This window comes from Calliphora vicina, chromosome 1, assembly GCF_958450345.1.
Source record: "Calliphora vicina chromosome 1, idCalVici1.1, whole genome shotgun sequence".
Classification (NCBI taxonomy): Eukaryota; Metazoa; Arthropoda; class Insecta; order Diptera; family Calliphoridae; genus Calliphora; species Calliphora vicina.
This window is the reverse complement of record NC_088780.1, coordinates 135,732,881-135,745,903: the sequence shown is the minus strand read 5'-3', so window position 1 is coordinate 135,745,903 and position 13,023 is coordinate 135,732,881. Positions and strand designations below refer to the sequence as shown.

At 31.9% G+C, this 13,023-nt stretch overlaps 1 protein-coding gene across 1 annotated transcript; it reads left to right on the top strand.

Moving 5' to 3' along the window:
• The first annotated feature begins 3,245 nt into the window (after positions 1-3,245).
• Pkd2 (Polycystic kidney disease 2) lies at positions 3,246-7,544 on the top strand. Its single transcript, XM_065502762.1, has 10 exons — positions 3,246-3,426; positions 3,499-3,777; positions 3,844-4,036; positions 4,102-4,326; positions 4,385-4,616; positions 5,949-6,179; positions 6,240-6,482; positions 6,548-6,837; positions 6,908-6,976; positions 7,445-7,544. The coding sequence occupies exons 1-10, from the start codon at positions 3,246-3,248 to the stop codon at positions 7,542-7,544; spliced, it is 2,043 nt and encodes a 680-aa protein (XP_065358834.1).
• Positions 7,545-13,023: the final 5,479 nt, after the last annotated feature.

Sequence of the window (13,023 nt, the reverse complement as noted above, 5' to 3'; positions counted from 1 at the left end):
CGCAGAGTACAGGTCGCAATTTTGAAGATATTTCGATCAAATTTGGTACATACTACTTTTTCGGCCCAAGGACCAAGCCTATTGAAACTGGCTGAAATCGGTCCATTATTTCACCTAGCCCCCATACAAATGTCCTTCCGAAATTGGACTTTATCGGTCATAAATGTTTAATTTATAAATGTATCTCCACAAATTGCGCTCCAAATTAGTTTTATATATACAAAATTCATGTCACCAAATTTTGTTACGATCGGTCCATAATTAGTCATAGCTCCCATATAGACCCGCTTCCGAAAATCACTTTAACGTGCATAAATCGCTTAAAAATGCTGGTATGCTCACAAAATTCAACATAGTAAACTTTCATATAGACACAAATCACAAATCACGACCTAATTTCATGGTGATCGGTCCATAATTGGTCATAGCCCCCATATAAGGTCCACTTCCGAAAATCACTAAAAAATATAAATTATTGAAATTTTAAAAGAAAAATCTTTTTGCTCTTTTACTTAGTGTAGGGTATTATATGGTCGGGCTTGACCGACCAACTTTCTTACTTGTTAAAATTACGTCTTGTCTCTATGTTACCCTATGAGCAAAACTATCTCTTTAATTACACTGTGCTAGTCGGTATATTTTCGAGATATACCGTCATTTCGAAAATGGAAAGGTTGCGCAGCATATATTCGCGTAACTCAAAAACGGTTTATTTTATTGAAGAAACTGTAAAAACCGAAATTCCGCAACAAAATTACCTTTAAGCAAATCTTGGCATGTTTTTAATCTTCGCAGTTATTTTACAAATATAAATTTTTTTTTAGAAAATTTTCGAAATTTTTGGTTTTTAAAAAGGCATTAAAAATTGGAAAATGCGTATACGTTCTTAATTTTTAAATTCAAATGCATATAACTTTGGAGTCAGTCACGATTTGTAAATAATTATTTTTTTGTTTGACATACACATTTGTAGTTAGTCCAATAAAAGAAAAAAGGAGCAAATCGGGAAATATTTGGACCCGCTGTTATCAAAAAACTGGAGTATGGTGGGTAAAAATGTTGATAATTTAATTTTCAAATGCGAATATTTCCTAAGCTGTAAGAGATAGTTGATATCCACGACGAGGTTTTTTGTAGTGCTCGATGAGGAGATATTATATGTGTAAGCTTTTTGAAATCGGAACACAAACGAAGAAATACCATCGTTTTAAAAATTGATCATACCCGAGTCCAAGATGTATTAACAAGGTGGCAGCGTAACTACAACAATTACAACAATACAAGAACAATAATCATTTTACAGTGTACCATTTATTCCCAAACTAACGGAGACAAAAACAATGAAGAGAATGATCACAGAGAAAACAACAACAATAGCTTACAAATCAAATATGACACTGAGGCATCTATTTACAAACAACAAAACAAAAATTGACAAACTTAAGAGTGATAATGTGGTCTATGAGATAAAATATGACGGTAATGAAAGGGAGAGATGTAACTTGGTTTACATTGGTACGACAAAGAGAATGTTGGGGACGAGAGTTAATGAACACAAAACAGATATTGAAAAAGGAAAAATAACGACGGCATTATCTCTGCACGTAAAGGAGTGCAATCATAAGATGGATTTTGACAATATTAAGATATTGGACAGAGAACAAAAAGAGAACAAACAATACACTCTTGAAAGCTTAAGAATACAACAAAAAATACACAATACAATGAACACGAAAGAGGACAAGGATAACATAAAACTGCAATATTCCGCTGCAATATTTAATTATTAAATCAGTTGAAGTTCTGTGATATTAGTATTAAGTTTGACTTATAGTATATGTTTGTGTTGTAATGATTATTTATTTATTTATTAATTCTGTGTCGTGAAGTCCAGTTTTTTAAATAATAAGTTAATTGACAATGTAAACAATAGAATTTCGTAAGTTGAACTGTGATATCTTAAGTTTTTCAATGATTTATAATAAAATATTTATATGTTTTTGTCGCTAGAATTCAACAATAAAAGAAAACCCCTGAAGAAGTTTGAAACAAACAAACGAAACGTTGGGTAAATAATAATAAAAATGAAAATACTTTGATTTTTATTTACACATTTGGTAACAAATGATTGACCATAAATAGCCCGTAAGATTGGAATCTTAAAAACTAAAATTGTCAACATCATTGGTCATAAATAGAAAACTAGATAATCATTTTTGTTTGTGCAAAACCGTGTAAAGCGTCAAAAAAAAATTCACAAAAACGCACTTTTATAAATGAAATTGTTTTTTTTAACACTTTTAAATATTTTATACACATAACTCGGTGACAAATACTGTCTTTTTTTAATATAAAATAATCTTTTTAATCTTATAACAAATTTAAAAATTTTTTAAACAAGCTTTTGACATTTCACAAGGCAAAACACGAGTAGAGCAAAAAATAGTCAGCTGGCGTTACGCTGCCACCTGGTTAAATATGCCTTGCCCGAGTCCTACTTTGGGGACCCCTGGCCGCACCTCTGGTGGACTCATGCGGTCTAAATTCAAACTTAAACTCAACAACACTTTTTCTTTGCGCGTGTCAAATTTCTATCAAATCGGACTAAGGGTTTAGATTTATTTCCTTTTTTTTTCTCTACCACTGTGCACTGCACGATATAGCTACTTAGTTACTACGAGTTATGTATTTTGATAAAATATTAGGGGATATTTGTATAATTTTTTGTGAATAAAATGAAAAGTTGTGGACAGATTTTATTTATTTAGAGCTTGTTTTATTTGGAACTACGTTTTCTAAATGTGTAAAAATGTGAGCGTATATGCATTTTTCAATTTTTAATGCCGTTTTAAAAACCAAAAACTTCTAAATTTTTCTAAAAAATTATTTTTTTGCCAAAAAAATATTATATTTCTAAAACGACTGCGAATATTATAAACATGTTAAGATTAGCTTGAAGGTAATTTCGTTGGTGAATTTCGGTTTTTTCAGTTTATTCAATAAACTAACCCGTTTTTGAGTTACGCGAATTTTCGAAATATCCATTTTCGAAATAACGGTATATCTCGAAAATACGAGCTAACCTAAAAAAACGGTTAGCACCACTGAATTCAGCGACCCCTCTTGACAGAAAAAAGTGTAAATTTCGTGCATAGTGTTATCGATTGTACAACATTTATCGGAAGAAATATTTTCCTAATTTCTTTACGTAATTTAATAATAAATAGAAAATAAAAACTGTCATCATGTTTTCTCCTAGAAGTTTTATCAAAAAATTTAAAAAAGCTAAAAACAATACGGAACAATTGAAAACCCCAAAAAAGAAAATAACTGAAAAATCACCTAAATATGATAATGATGAAAACGTTAAAGCGGCCTTATTGGAAATATTGATATATGTTATCTTTCTGGTGGCAATAACAATTGGTAAAAGTCAATAAATTTACAATTTTTAATCAAATAATAACTAAGAACAACGACTTTAACTTATTTTTCTAGTGGCTAATGCAGCTCAGCATTTGTACATGTTCTATTTCAATCAAACTTTGGAGAGATCATTTTTGGACAGGAATTTAGAAACTGATTTGGGAACAGAGTTGAGTTTTAATGATTTGGTGACAACAGCTGATTGGTGGTTATATATGGAAAGAGTTTTCTTGGCCAATTTACATGGTCTCAACTATGAATGGATAAATGAGGAGAAATTAAATGATAATGCAAGTGTAACAGAAAAAGTTTCAGAAGTTAAAGAAAGAGGTAAACGTGGAATAGCTAAAGGTAAAGGACAGCAAAGAAGAAAAATTGGAGCAACTAAAAGTAAAGCAGAAGGTGGTGGTAATGAAGGCCAAGAACGAGATACTGAAAGTTTGTCACGCATTTACTTAAGAGATAATATTTTATTGGGACCTCCTCGTTTGAGACAAATACGTGTTAGGGAAAATTCCTGTGAAGTTCATGAAGTGTTTCTTACATATTTCATAAACTGTTATGCGGGCTATAGCAAAGATAAAGAGAATATTACAGATTCATACATGAAGTAGATATAAAGTTCATTTAAAGCTAAACTATGAATTACTAAGTCTTAGTTTTTAAATATTTCAGTTCAAAATTCTTTACCAGGACAGAGTTACAAGTAAATGTCGTACATGGCCAAATTACCAAATATTATGGAGCTGGCTATGTACAAGAATTGAGTTATGATTTTGAAGAAAATCGAAAAATCCTAGAAAACTTAAAGGCCAACAAATGGATTGATCGTGGAACTCGCATGATCATTTTAGAATTTGTTTTGTTTAATATTAATACAAATATATTTAATAATGTCAAGTAAGTTTTGTTTTTTATTCTTTATCTTTTTTGTTATGTAATATTGGCTTTTCTTTAGAATTATAGCCGAGGTGCCACCGGTTGGTGGCATTGTGCCATCTCATCAATTCCAGGCTTTGAAATTGCACACTCTTTGGACCGAGGGCTATTGGTATGTGTATGTGGCTGGTGGTATTTTCTATATTATGGTTTTGTTTTATACTATTGAAGAAATTATTCAGTACTCAAGAATGGGTGCGAAACTATATTTTTCTTCGGTTTGGAATTTTTTGGATATTTTAGTACTGATGGTAAGTGGCTATCTCGAATAATTATGGAGACAATATAAAATAATAGGTCACACATTTCGTTTGGAATGGTTTTAAATAATAATTTAAAAATTTTAGGAAAACAAAAATGTAAGTAAAAAACAATATCAATTCCACTTTGAAAACTGGAGCTGGTTTCATTACGAAACCAGTTGCTTTATTTCTTTAATTTGAAAAAAATGTACTTGACATCCAAGATTGCTGTAAAACTCAACAAGAGCTTGCAAAATCATTGGGAGCTACTCAAACAGCAATATCAAAACGTTTGAAAGCAGCAGGATTAATCAAGAAGCAGGGAGACCTTGAAATACTACACAGAGAAAACAGATTCGTGATAGCAAGCGAATTCGTTGCCAATCGAATGATTCGGTTGCACACATAGAATTTTTCAGTTCTAACAACAGAAAGTCAGTTGATAAAGAAGAATTTCGGTTGAGGCAACCAAACTTTAGTTGCGCCTTCCAAAATATTGTAGTCACAACTGTAAAATTCGGTCACTAAGACAGAATCATTCGATTGGCAACAAATTCGGTTGCTATCACGAATCTGTTTTCTCTGTGTATCTGAAATGCTGCTTGAACGCTATAAATGAAAATCATTTTTGCACCGAATCATTACTTGCGATGAAAAATGGATCGATTACGATAACCCAAAGCTTAAGAGCCGAATCGACATCAAAGCCAAATATGTATGGCGCTAAGGTAATGCTTTGTATTTGGTGAGATCAAAAGGTTCCTATCTATCTGAAATTTCGCCAAAACATCACATGGAACCTGTAGCGAACGCAAAATATTAGTTGGAAGCGAGCCAGAATATGCGGCCAGACAGGAAACCGTAATATTCCATCATGACAAAGCTGGGCCACATGTTGCAATACATGTTGAAAACTATTTAGAATGAAGTAATTGGGAAGCTTTGCCTCAACCGCCTTATAGTTAAGAACTTCCCTTCTGACTAATATTTGATTCGATCGATAGAGAACGCTCTATCTGGGATATGCTTCACTTCAGAACAGAGTATTGGCTTGATTCGTTCTTGGCCTCAAAAAAATGAGTTGTTCTTTTGACTCGGAATCCATACTTTGACAGAAAGTTGGGAAAAGGTCATACCTAACAATACTTCAATAAATTTATAAAATATATGAACAAACTCATGCATTTTTAAGTCATACACCCAATAAAAGAAACATTAAAATACCAAGTATTATTAGAATCGGTTTACAATTGACCAGATTTTTATCCGGGAGTGTCATAAGACATTCTTGAAAGTGTTTGTTACCACTCTAAAAATAACCTGTTAATTTTTCTCTTTCAGCTCTCCTATTTATCTTTAATCTATAATTTATTGCATCCTTGGTATATGTCTGACATTCTGAACCAGATCAAAGCCAAATCATATGAATTTGTGAGCATTGATTACATCTGCTATTGGAATTTACTCTACATCGATATGATGGGTATTTGTGTATTTTTGGTATGGATTAAGATATTCAAATATATAAGTTTCAATAAAACCATGTTGCAGTTTAGTACCACCTTGAAAAGAGTAAGTTGTAATTAATTTTTGAAAAAAGACACTTCCAATTTCTAACTAGAAATTCTTTAGTGCGCTAAAGATCTTTTTGGCTTTGCCGTCATGTTTTTCATTGTCTTCTTGGCTTATGCTCAATTGGGCCTGCTAATTTTTGGCTCCAGTCATCCAGATTTTCGTGAATTTGGCGTCTCGGTTATAACATTGATGCGCATGTTTTTGGGAGACTTTGATTATCAATTGATAGAGGAGGCGAATCATGTTTTGGGACCCATTTATTTTTTAACTTATGTTTTATTTGTGTTCTTTATTTTACTGGTTGGTAGATAATGGTTTGCTTTTAATATTTATTATCAACTGTTAAAAATACTTCTTCTGTTTAGAATATGTTTCTGGCCATTATCAATGATACTTATGGCGCTGTTAAAAGTGAAGTTCAGATAGGTCGCTCGGATTTTGGTCCATATTTAAAGAGCTTATTTCAGAAATTCTATATGTGGTGTTTTCCTAAAAGGAAACTTAAAACTAAAGCAAATGAAAGTTTGTTGTTAAAGGAAATGGAGGAAATATCTGCTACTACACCTTCTTTATATCCAGCATCCACTAATGAACATTCATCTCAACCATCTTCGCCCGATCGTGTAAGAAAGCGTGTCAGTGAAGTGTTAAGAGAGTAAGTAAAGTAATAAATTCTTTAATTCCTTTACTTCAATGAGCAACAAATTAAATTTAAAATTCCACAGATACTTCGAGGAGCTTTCGGAATTTCAAGAGCCACCTGATTTTTTGGGGAAAAAATTAGATTTTGAAAGGTATGTTTAATATTAAGTTTACTATGAAAAATTCGAAAATATTGTCGATCCTTAAACAAGATTTTACTCTGGAAAACATGTTAACAATTCGAATGTTTTGTTTGTCTGAATATCCTTAGAGTTTGTGGTAACACCACACAGAGAAAACAGATTCGTAATGGCAATCGAATTTGTTGCCAATCGAATGATTCTGCCTTGGTGACCGTATTTTACAGTTGTGGATACAAAATTTTAGAACTTGTAACAAAAATTTGGTTGCTTCAACTGAAATTCTTCTTTATCAATTGATTTTCAGTTGCTAAAACCGAAAAATCATTCGATTGGCAACAAATTCGTTTGCCATTACCAATCTGTTTTCTCTGTGCACCAGCCCTGTGCTGAAATGATTTCCCACAGGCGAATGTTTCCACATTTTTTAATCTATAATCAACTAATTACATTCGCATTTAACAATTATTTTAATTACAGTTTAAACAAACGCATTACTATGTTGGAGGAGGTTTTAGAGCAATTAATTAATCATATGGATCGCATTTTAAAGAAGGTTGAGTCAAAGAAAGTCAAGTAAAAAACCTAGATAGAAAAACCCAAATTATGGATTTTTTATTTATTAAACTATTAATTAATTGAAATATTTTAATAGTAGTGTTGGCTTTTACCACCTTTTCGTTTATTAAATTTATAAAAAAAATAATAAATATTGTCATGTATTCAAATAAATTCGGTCTATTTTTGTTGAAGACACATTTGGGTTGACATTATAAGTTGAATGACTTCATTATGGACACACATGTTTAAACATATTAACTTCTTGTAATGGTATGTATCCCTATAGTTTTAATAGTGTCAGTTATCAGGCTGACACCAATTAATATATTATTTCACACATCATTTCATCAGATATAGAATCAATTGATGCTTTAGTATACCTTAGTAATTATAAGTTTAATGTCTTTTGCTTTTGTTATTTTACTTTGAAGATGTGCATCCTTTTGTAATCCCCATTGTAGTCTTATTAATCAGTAGGATAAATTTACTTCCTTCTAGGACACAAACATATTAAGATAATGGTCTAACTATAGCTTATTCAGTAGCCAGTATTGTTCATAAGTGCTAGGTAAAATCACTAGTTCGGACAGTCAACAGAACTACAGGGATGCGGCAACATATGGAAAAATATCGTCACCTAAAATGCTAAATAAAATAACATCACTTTTCATAAGCAAAAAACGATATAAGAAAACTACTTGAGATATTGAAACAAAATGTTCAAATCTGGATGACAATGAAACTGGAAATATATGTATTTTACTAGCATTTTTAACTCGCTTCTTCGTTAGCGGAGAAATTCAACCAACGTTTAAAGCTGGTTAAAACATTCAAGTTTAATTTATTAAAGCACATATTTGAAGATTAGCTCACTGTTACAGAAAGTACTATATCTTATTAACTTTTATGTTGATTCCTAATTCACCTAATATGGTCGGTCAAGCCCGACCATATAATACCCTACACTAAGTGAAAGAGCAAAAACATTTTTCTTTTAAAATTTCAATAATTTATATTTTTGAGTGATTTTCGGAAGTGGGCCTTATATGGGGGCTATGACCAATTATGGACCGATCACCATGAAATTAGGTCGTGTGATTTGTGTCTATATTAAAGTTCACTGTGTTGAATTTTGTGAGTATACCGACATTTTTAAGCCATTTATGCACGTTAAAGTGATTTTCGGAAGCGGGTCTATATGGGAGCTATGACTAATGATGGACCGATCGTAACAAAATTTGGTGACATGAATTTTCTATATATAAAACTTATTTGGAGCGAAATTTGTGTAGATACATAGATAAATTAAACATTTATGACCGATAAAGTCCAATTTCGGAAGGACATTTGTATGGGGGCTAGGTGAAATAATGGAGCGATTTCAGCCAGTTTCAATAGGCTTGGTCCTTGGGCCGAAAAAGTAGCATGTACCAAATTTGATCGAAATTGCGACCTGTACTCTGCGCACAAGGTTTACATGGACAGCCAGCCAGCCAGCCAACCAGACGGACGGACATCGTTTAATCTACTCAGAAAGTGATTCTAAGTCGATCGGTATACTTTAATGTGGGTGTTAGACTAATATTTTTGGGCGTTACAAACATCTGCACAAACGCATAATACCCTCCCCACTATGGTGGTGTAGGGTATAATTACCTATTGCTATATTCCCAGAAGTATATAGCATATAGCTTATGATAGATTTCTTTTAGATGAAATAACTATTTTATTGAAAAAATTAAAATAAAAGTACTTAAAATAGAATATCAGAAATTAATTTCAAAAAATAGAATAGCGCAGGATGCACTAAGTAAGGTGAAATCAACAACACAGCTGATTTTTATTTATCTATTTTGAAAGTGCTCGTGTTTTGTCAAACTGAATTTATTTTGAAAAAATAATAAATTTAATTTTCAAAGAAAAAAAATTTAAAATCAAAAAACATGAATGAAAATGTCAATAAAAAGATTTCATATAATGAAATTTGGATAAAGCACTATTAAACCGTTGTTCTTTTTCAAAAATAATTTAAATTTAACGGCCGTTTTTTAGTTATATGCAAAAGTAAAATTTGTTTATTTTTTATTTGACAAATTCAATTTTGACAAAACCTATGCTCTTGTCAGCAAGAAATATTGAGTTTGTTGTATTTGTTGTCGAAACGCTCTCACCTTACTTAATACATCATGGAATAGCGTCTTGTGGGATCGTTTTTGTATTGTTGGAAGTATATTTTATTTTTTAATTTTTAATTTGAGTAAATAATATCAAATGTCCAGTTTACCCCCTTTTTGGGCCCTTTTTTCCCCCCGTGTGGAAATCAGCATTTTTGGAACAGACTAGCGACCCTATAATTCTGAAAGGGCATGTTGAGTAGATCATTTTTGTAGAATAAACTTATAGTCTAGCTGGTCTGAATTACTGTGAATTTTACTGTGGGTCAAAGTTATAATTTTTTGATCGAAGGTAGCATTATACTAACTGAAAAAAATGTTGTTAGTTAATATCTGAGAGAATTCTTATTGCCAGAGTTATATCGTGGAATTTTATGGGGATCATTTTTATGGAAGATCTTAAACCCCTATCTCCTCTCTTTAGGGGTCAATTTGACCCCTTTTTCGAGAAAATCGAAAAAAGTCCTTTCAAAAAGGACATTTAAGGATTACAAAATTCCACGAAACTTTTTGCCGTAAAATTTCATTGGGGGTCACCAAAGACACAAAAGTTGTAAATAAAGTTCTTTACGCTTAATTAGCATAATTACAGCCCATATCGGGTCTCACATTTTTTAAAAAAATTCAAATATGATCCGAACAAGCTGAAATTTAAAACATAAACATAAATATATGCATACATATGTAAGTTATCTCTTTTAGTTCAAGAGATATTTAGGTTTATTTATTTATTTTTTTTTAATTCTGTTCGATCTTGTTTTGGTTTTTTAGATATGGCGGGCCTATGGAAGTTCGCATTTTTTTTAAATAGCATATAAAATAAAATTTCGAATACAATAAAGGTAACATGCTAACAGTTATCTCATCCCTATAAAAAGTTACACGCATCCAAAGTTGGAACATGAAAAAATGGATGTATTTTTTACGTTTTTTTCCAAAAAAGTACATATATTTTTTCTTCTGTAGAATAAAATTTACTTCGGGACTATATAAAATTTGTATATGACCCAAAAAGATAACCTAATGCAAAAGCGTGTAAAGTAAATCTTGGCTCTCTTAAGTGGACCTAGTCGCTATCCAAACTTTTACAATTTAAAAAAACAAAATTTTTGGTTTCAGTAAAAAATTATAAAAATGCAAAGCACCGATCCTCGAAAAGACAGCATGCTTGTATAGCCCTATATCTTATTTAAATACATACAAAGTTATTTTGCTATCACACGCTAAATAATGTCGCAGTAGGGTATTTTCTAAATAAACTCAGTTTTTGGAACACATTTTCCCCGTTTTAGGAATTTTGGCATTTTAAATAAAAAGTGTCAAAAATTATAATGCCATTGATTTAAGGACATTTGGATCTACAATATGTCGCTATTCTGTTCCAATCAAAAAGTCTCAATTTGTTGTGTTATCAGTAAAAAGTGCAATTAGAAAATAATATTTCTTAGTTCTTTTATTAAAAAAATAAAACGGTACCAAAAAAGTCGAATTTCAAAAAAGTACCAAAAAAATTTCTACCCATTACTAATCCGGTTCAGATGAATTAAAAATTGTATTGCCATGTTTATCAATTTAGAAGATATAAAGGTTAACAGAGGGTTCTAATGGTACTATTTTTCAAAAAGTACCAGACACTTGTAGGCTCTTTTTTTGATTAAAGGCGGACACATTTAACATTTTATTTCGATTTTGCCCGTTTATCCCGATTAGCGATCGAATTTCCAAAAATCTCTTAGTGGATCTAAATGATGTAGAAGTACATATTAACCGAATTTCAAGTTCCTAGCTTTAGCGGTTTGGCTGGGTGAGTCAATGGATGAGTCAGAAAAAATGTTCGTATTTTTTGTTGATACGTTGTTTTGCATTTTAGGTGACGATATGTGGGTTTATGTGTACTTTGGTGACTATATACTTTTAGCTTGTTTATTCAGTTGTCACACTGTCAGAGTTGTTGTCCTTTAGCTGTTAATCAGTATCATTATGTCCTTAACGTACTTAACAGAAAATAAGAATAGATTCAAGACAATGACTTTAGTTTCGTATCGTTGTGGTAGTTTTGTACTTTTGAAATATATAGAGGAGTACGTGGGGGAAATATAATTACAGGTATTAACTTGTTATGGAATATGAAGATATAAAAATTGGAATATGAAGATATAAAAAACGTCTCAAGCGATCTCCTGATTTAGTAAGCGCTATCCAATATCCTTTTGATGAGAGAAAGAGCAAACCCGGAAAATACGGAAATTTGTATGTTCACAGGAAAGCGGAAAATTCCAAATTGATGTCCTGTCTTTCCAAATAAGTTACATATAACAACAAAATTTTTATGAGACTGTTCTGGAAGTACACAGAATCGGGACTTTCTAAAGAAAAGCTATAGGCTCATACGAATGTGCAGCGACTATTCTAAGAGAAGAAAGTTGTAATTAAACATATTCAAAAAGAACTGAGAATGAGACGGAGAACCGCATCGTCAAAAGCTATTGAAAATATTTTATCAATACTACCGATCGAAGTACAGGTGAAATCTGAAGCAGCCCTAGCTGCAACCAGATTGATGGCAATGGCATAATGACTAATAAATGACCATATATCCAAACAACAAAATATAATAAACATCTTTCTGAAAGGCAGGATCACCATAACACCGGAAGGTGTAGCATGATATGAAGTAACAAGGGTAAGGAAATACCAAGGAACCGAACAAATGGTTAAACAATTGTTGAACGAACAGGAATGGGTACCTACGAATGGGTTTCCCAGATCACAATACTGCTTTTCAGGCTGAGATAATGACGATTACGGAGAGAATTATGTAGTTGAAGAGCAAAACTACAACTCGTAAAAGCTTTTATATTTAGATATCGGAACGTTTTACAATGCAAGAATGACATACCTTTTCACTCATATTGCGAATATCTGAAGATAATAGGGGTTCCAGGCGATCTCGGCATTATCGGCAATGAAAAGACGGACAAACTATACAAAATGGTATCATCACTCTGGAAAATGTCAAACCCTTTCTAAAGTCTAAGAACGAGCTAAATAAATAAACACGTCAGAAACTGGCAGAACTCCAAAGTCGGCAGAACGACCAAAGTTCTATGGAGAAACCCATACCATAAACCAATACTCTGAAGACTACTACATGGATCAGGTTTGATTTTTTAAACTTCTACTCAACATAACCTAACATAATTATGAATAACGTTTGTAGGTTTTTTTTTGTAGGTCGAGGAGATTGACGAATCGGTGGAACAGCTTTTGTTTTACTTTTCTGATCCATAGAAAACATTTTGGTATGTGTTGCTTTTTAAATCT